General features: G+C 42.3%; 1 protein-coding gene across 1 annotated transcript in view; it reads right to left on the bottom strand.

Moving 5' to 3' along the window:
- EPB41L5 (erythrocyte membrane protein band 4.1 like 5) overlaps nt 1–7,361 on the bottom strand; it is a 69,509-nt gene that overhangs the window by 3,597 nt on the left and 58,551 nt on the right. The window contains exons 20-25 of the mRNA XM_081343274.1: nt 7,100–7,161; nt 5,676–5,789; nt 4,147–4,243; nt 2,957–3,034; nt 2,710–2,748; nt 1,385–1,515 (exon numbers count right to left, since the gene is read on the bottom strand). Coding sequence (XP_081199400.1) covers nt 1,385–1,515; nt 2,710–2,748; nt 2,957–3,034; nt 4,147–4,243; nt 5,676–5,789; nt 7,100–7,161 — 521 coding nt within the window. The remainder of the gene's footprint in view (nt 1–1,384; nt 1,516–2,709; nt 2,749–2,956; nt 3,035–4,146; nt 4,244–5,675; nt 5,790–7,099; nt 7,162–7,361) is intronic.

Genomic DNA, 7,361 nt, shown 5'->3' with positions numbered 1-7,361 from the left:
CTAGCATTCCCAAGGTAGATATTCCCTGGGAAGGAGCTATAGGTTTTAAGCAGAGTCTCCCTGAGAGATGCTCACCTCATTATGTAACCAAAGGAGATATTCACAGCCTACTCCAGGTGGACAAAATTTTGGGGGAAATGCAATCAATTCTCTGGCAGGAGGGAAACGAGTCAAGAAGGCTCCATGCCTGCGTTGGTGGGGTGGAAAAGAGAGCAAAGGTTCTCCTCCAACCTCCGTGGAGGAGGCAACCAAGGCCAATGCTGGAGGTGTCTTGGAGTAAGGGTTGGGTATCTCTAGCCTTTTATTCTTAAGCCTCAGCCCTGCAGCTACACAAGGTCATCCAATATTCACATTACCTTTCAGAAACACTGTAATTTAAAGTTTACAATACACAGAGGAAATGCAGTTTAAAGGGCATTTATGAACAGAGGGATCGTTGTATCCTATACCCAATGACATCCCACCTCTCAAAACATCTTAATGAAATTGCTCGCTGTAAATGGAACATTAGATATTTTCTGTGAAGTTATGAACATTGCTCAAGTTGAGTCACAAAGAGGACCAGAAAATTACTAGTGAAACTTGGTAGACTTAACAGACTGCTTGGGAATTGCAACATACTATAGTGTTCACAATGTTGTGATTCAGGGTCAGCCTGTGGGTTCGGCAGTTGGGTCGGACGACTCAGAGGAGGAGGGGGGTGTTGAAGACCTTGCTGAGGGGGTTGAAGATCTTGCTGATGATAGCCCTCAGGCAGGCCCCTCCCACTTGGTCACCATGGAGACCCAGCTGTGTGAGCCTGACAGTGTGGATGAAGATGACCCACAGCTGGCCCTGTTCAAGGACGCCCGACGCAAGAGACAGTCAAGTAGGAGTAAACAGAGGAAGGCAATGGGGCTTCTCGGAAGGAGAGAAGCCACGCCCTGAACTCTTTATAAAGGGAATGTTTGGGGAGGGCTGGTTTGCTGAAAGCAACCGCTCAGATAGTGTTTCAAAGCTCCTGTATCTTGGTTCGTGTCTTGTTTGTTTTTGTTAGTAATAAATTTGGCAGACGTTTTTCCAGCCTCTTGCCGTTTGTAAAGGGGTTGCCTTTTCTGCAGGGCCGGTAGCAGGCTGGTACAGAACACACAACCCCTAACAGAAGTACCGGATTAATAAGAATCCAGTAGGTATTGTTTTGTAGAAGTTATATAAGACATGGACGGAAGTTATACAATAATCTAGAACTTGTACAATTCCTTCAGCATTCTACTGTTCCTCAAACTGGTGTGCTCTTAGTGGTGTAGACTTCTCTTCCCACAACAACCAGCTGGCTGGAACATGTGGAAGATAACAGGCAGGGCAAGGGAGGGTTGTTTTAATTTCACGAAAAGAAAATCCTTACCTGGGTGTGATTTCGGAGAGGTACAATGGAGGTGATGGGTCAGTAACCAATGGGGCTTCAGTGTTTGTTTTAGTTGTCTTAAGAGATAAGGCAAAATCGTTCCCCAGAGGTCCATTTGAAGTCAGTCCACTCTATAAAGAAAACCAAAGGAAAGTCAGAAAGGTGATTTAAGTACAGTTGTTTTGATACGTGTCAGCAAATGGACATTTTTTTTAAATTCCATTTATACCCCGCCCTTCTCCGAAGACTCAGGGCGGCTTACAAACTTAGCAGTAGCCTTCATTCTATGTATATGCCTGCTTGTTAGGGCTTTCACACACACCCCAAGCGGCATTATTACAAAGTCAGCTTAATTGCCCCCAACAATCTGGGTCCTCATTTTACCTACCTCGGAAGGATGGAAGGCTGAGTCAACCTTGAGCCTGGTGGGATGCGAACCTGCACTAATTGCAGGCAGCTGGTGTTACTTAAGGAGGCATTAGCCCTCTGCTCCACCAAGGCTCTACATGTCTTATCAAGGTGTTGCAAATGCCACAGCAGAAAAGGATTGATATGTGAAATAAATGCTCAGTTTACCCCTTGCCCCTGAATTCTTTCCTTCAGGCTACCTTCTCCTTCATAGCTTTTCCTTCTGATTGGTGAGATACAATGGTTGGGACAATGACCAATCTAAATTGGGATAATAGCCAAGATAAAATTTAGAAAAACCATTAACAACCAGGACATATCAGAAGGGGATTTTCTGGGAGTGAAATATGGCATCCAAAATAAGTAGCGTCAAATGTTTTAGCATCATTTTCAGTTTTGAGAGATGGTTAGGGAAGGAGCAAAATGAGTTCTTGAATCTCAAAAAAAACCTTACCATACCCATTAAAAACCTCCCAAATTAGGGTGACACCTAGTTATGCATTTGGAGTGTAACCTTAAGTGCAAAGCCTGACGTAGCCCTTGAACTGGTCATCTTCAAGCACTCTTCAAGGGAGAAAGTAGCCTGGAAACAGGTCAGAATATACAGATCCTCCAAACAGTTGTGGATTAGTAAGGGGAATAATTTTCAATCATAACCACAAGGAAGGAACTTGACTGGAGAATAGAGGTGGAAGTCCTGCCTTCTTCAGAAGAATTATTAGTAACAGTTCTAGGTGGTAGTTTCTTTTGATAAAGCTGAAAATGTTTACTATCCACCATGCAATAGAAATGACAGATTTTTTGAAACTATATAAATCAATGGTAATTTGTACCACTTTTAACAACAGTTGAATGACTGTTACTAATAATAATGGACATAACAATATGAAAATTGTAAGGATTATTCGATAACTTACTGGCACCAGCCACCTGGGCGCAATTATTGATGAAGATACCTAAAAGTAAAAGAAAGATTAAAAACTCATAATATTATACTATAACCTTATTGGCCAAGTGCCATATCAACTAAACTGATCATGACACACCAGCTCAAACAAGCGTTACTGAAAGTTGAAAAAGAGTTAGGTAGAGACAATGGAAGTACTAATTATATTTTTAAATTATACAATGAAACAGCGCTACATTTTAATTTTTTACTCTTACCTGAGGCGTGGCTTCCGTGAAGTCAATTAAATTCTTCGTCTGTGATGTCAACAAAATCTCCATGCTCTCAGAGGAGCTCTGAAAAATGGAATAGTTAAGTCAGGCTCCATGACAGAGAAAGTTGCAGAATGTTGTGTAAGGTTTCATCCATGTTGGCAAAAGCTGCAAGCTTATGACTGATGTTTATGAGTGCTGCCCAATGGCATTGTTTCACTTTACCATGCACATTTTAGTCTTTAATATAGTCACAGTATGAATTGAAGCAATGCATTCACTAATTTATTTATCAGATTTATAACCCACCTTTATTTTGTACAATTTAAGTCAGTATATAAATCAGTTCCTCCTCCTCCTAGGACAACCATCCTGTGAGGTGGGTTGGGCTGAGAAAGAGTGAATTGATCCTGTGCTTAAGGGTGGATTAGAACTCATGATGCTCCAGTCTCCACTCCTTAATTGATACACCAAACTGCTTCTTAAGTCTTGTAACACAGAATACACACACTGGTGGCCTTAAATTACATGTAAAACAGTTTTTCTATATTTTTTTCCACAATTTTATAAAGTAACTGGCACTTCCATCTTTGAAAAATGCCTTTAAAAACAGGATTTGCTTATAATATAAATTCATGCGAATGGCTTTCTCCTCCTACTGTGGTTCTCACCATTCTAAACTGATTAATATTTTAGCGTTTTAATTACTATTTTAAAATAACGTCAGATTTTTATTGCCAATTCCAACATTTTTTCTCACAATCTAAAGGTTTCTATACATAATACCAAATTATGGTTTAATGAAGGGAAGACCATATATTTATATTTGGGATAATATTTTAAGAGTCTTTATATTGGAAAGAGTGGAATCTGTCTAGATTGGAAATGAGGACTTTTCTTCCCTTTCTTAGCCTTTTTCCCCTCACTTAATAGTGAAAATCCCCCCATGAAAAAGATCTCATTTGCCAAGATCTCATTTGCCATTTTCATAACCCCTGCTGTGCCTACGTGCAAAATCGGGGGACTGGGACACATTCACAGATATTGCACAACTCATTTTTAATATTAAACTCTAAATATTATTCTGTCCCAGGAATCTATCCCAGGAACCAAGTAATTACTGCTCTGTTTAATACAAGCTATTTGCCTGGGACTTCTCATTTTATGCTTCTAAAGACCCACACACTACTCCCCACAAAGATGAAACATACCTCTACTCTAGGAGCCAGATCAGGAGGAGTCGCACAATCATTGGAGTCAGGGGCAGTAGTAGTATTCTCCTTGAATTCATTCCTGGAAGATGTAAACACACCATCCACGGTACAGAGCATGTGTGAAGGAACTGCTGTCACTTGCAATTCCTTCCTGGAGGCAAAGGCAGCCTCTGAAATCAATGCCGTACGACCTGCTGACCTCAGGAGCTTCAGGGTCCAAGTAATTTGCCTTCCTGCTAAGCTACACTCTGCCCCTGAGGCGGGAACGGGACAACTTGCCACAGCTAACTCGCCGTGGGGCCAACTCACTGCAGGACAATTTTACAATTCTATCTAATTATTTAAAATAAATTTTAAAAAAATATTTTCACTTTTGCCATTCACATTTCATTCTGTCCCTCCTTTTGCATCCTTTCTTTAATGATTCCATTCCACCGTTTCTTTGATATTAGCAAGTTGTCCTGCGGCGAGCTGGCCTCAGCAAAATGTCATAGACACCCCCCGCCCCTCAGTCACAGAGAAGTGATAGAGAAGGAACTTGCTTAGTTTAGGGTTCAACTGGCACATCCTTGCCAGAATCCGTGATTCCACTGATCTCCATGGTCCCAGTGATCAAGTAGAAGGAATAAACAATATATACAAATAAACAGCCGACTCTCTAGCACAGAGTGACAGAAAGTACTTCCGCTACAAGGAGGTCCAACAGACTAACTACTAGTCTACTATTCCAAAAGTAAAGAGCAGATTCATATAAATTCATCTAACCAATAGATGTTTTAAAAGGATTCTGGAATTACATTTCATTCTCACGCTGGAGCATATCTTGATCCTGCTCCTGCCAACTATGAACATTCACTTATATGTAACTTCATTTTACTAATTGGAAAACAAAGGTTCGGGAAGGGGTCTTTCTTTTGCCAGTTCAACAAGAAGCAATATTCAGTAGAGGGGCACATATCCCCTACTCAAGTTGAGAACAAAACTTGGCCAAATTTTCTTTGGTTTCCCAAAGAAAAGCAGAATCCCTAACTCAGACATGTCAAACACAAGGCCCGGGGGCCAGATCCGGCCCGCGAAGTGGTTTCATGCGGCCCACGAAGCCATCCTGGAAACAGTGAGGGAACGGCCTCCACTGCCTTGGCCCTGGCCCAGAGACCCTCAGATCTGTCCCAGTCCTGCCCAGGCCCTCCATAGGCACCCTTGATGCGAACGATGTAGAGCTGGCCACGCCCACCCAGTAGGCCATACGCACTCTAGCCACGCCCACCCAGTAGGCCACACCCACCCAGGCCATATCCACCCGGCCCCGAGGGCAACCGCAATGCTGATGTGGCCCTCAATGAAATTGAGTTTGACACCCCTGCCCTAACTTGACTGAAATTCCCAGAATTACCCGAGTGAGCCCTTCAAGTGCTCCACATACTGTTCTTCGATTATTGCGTCTCAGATTTTCATGCATTCCCATTTACCAGTGGGAATAACAAACCCCCCCTCCCCCCAAGAGGACTTACAGAATGAAGGCATTGGTGACTGGGATCACTTTTAGTGCCTCTCGTGGTTCCTGGCACACAGGACTGAGGGTTCTCAGAGGGCTGTTTTTCTCTTTTCCTGATGGAAGAACGCTTCTAAATAATGCAGAGCAAAAAAAAATGTAACAACTGAGGTCTTTTCCATTGTTGCCAAGAACATTCTTTCATTATGAAAAAAAACCAAACCAAAACAAAGCAGCTTGGAACACTCTTAATGCAAACCATTTCCTGGAAATGTTTTGTCATCATGAATATCAGTATTGAGGCAAGAAAAAGGAAAGCTAATAACCAAGGAAAACAGCAACTGGGTAAGCGCATTTGCCTCATGTTGTGTGTTTCTGCCAGACATCAATACAAGGAGAAGGTGTGTGCTGCAACACAGCTCTTGAAGCAGTGCTTAGGAGTGCAGCATTATGATTGGAGAGATTTTAGATTTGCATCTTTTAGTGCTCTCTCTCTCATATACACACACACATCAACTTTAACCACAGCTTTATTAAAATGAAAAAGGATATCGGTAGTTCTTGAGTTACAAAGGCAACTGGGACTGGAATTTCTAATGCTTAGTCATGGGTGTCAAACTCGCCACGTCACGTGACGTGACGCGACTCTTTTTGCATTGCCGGCAATGGGGTGGGCGCGGCTTCGGTATGATGAAACCAGCCCGCGGGGGCTGGCAGTTTTGACACCCCTGTGCTTAGCAATGTAATCCTGGCTGTTGCAGTTGTAACCTGAGTGACAGCTGCAAGTGTGAGGGTGGGTACTATTGGACAGGTACTAGGGAACACAGGATGGAGGGGGTGAGTGCCCAAGCATGTGCCAGGGAGCACAGGTAAGTGCCAAAGGTGGGAGTGCAGCAATGGAGGCAGCGGAGTGCTGATCATTAATGTGGGCTGGCCTGAACTTCAAGGACCAGTCACAGATCCATTGTTTCAGCACCACTGTAACTTTGAACAGTCACTGAATGAATGCGTGTAACCCAAGGACTATCGGTATGCCATATCTCTATATTCTGAGACTATTTTTCCCCAGCTTCTGATAGAAAGATGCCCAAGAAGGGGGTGTAAGGCATGGGAATTTACCATCAAACCTTCTTGAACAACAGAGTAACTTGTCCCAATGAATTTGTTCTCCTGTTTGGATAGGAATATTCAATTTTCTAGAATCTCAACTGAATAAGACACAAGGCCTCCTTTTTAAGGGCTAAGCAGAAACAGGACTAAACCACAACAATGTGAGTTGGGTTAATGTTTTCAGAAATATTATCCTGCAGACATTTTAAAAACCACTGACATCAGTTTTATAAAACTTTGTTACAAGTGATTTCTTCCATTATTAAGTGGGTATAGGAACCTGCTCACACCAGAGCAGAAATCTTCAGCACATTTCAAGCTCCATATTGATACCTTCCAGCTGTTTCTTGAACATTGTTGTTCTTACTGCAAGATACATTTCCCTCTCTCACTACCTAAAAGAAAAGAAACACAATTACATCTCAAAAAGTTAATTTTATTGAGGATATAATCTAAAACCCATTTTTTTTCCTGACAGATCAAAGGCAATGGTACCTAACATAACAGAAATGCCCTTCTCTGCCACTTCTTATGTGCTCCTAAAAATGCATTATACCACTGCAGGCTGTGACGTGTATCCAGGTTTTCTGCTCTC

This window comes from Vipera berus (genome assembly GCF_964194415.1).
Source record: "Vipera berus genome assembly, chromosome: 1".
NCBI lineage: Eukaryota > Metazoa > Chordata > Lepidosauria > Squamata > Viperidae > Vipera > Vipera berus.
Note: the sequence above shows the minus strand (reverse complement) of the source record. Positions and strands in the feature narration are given on the sequence as shown.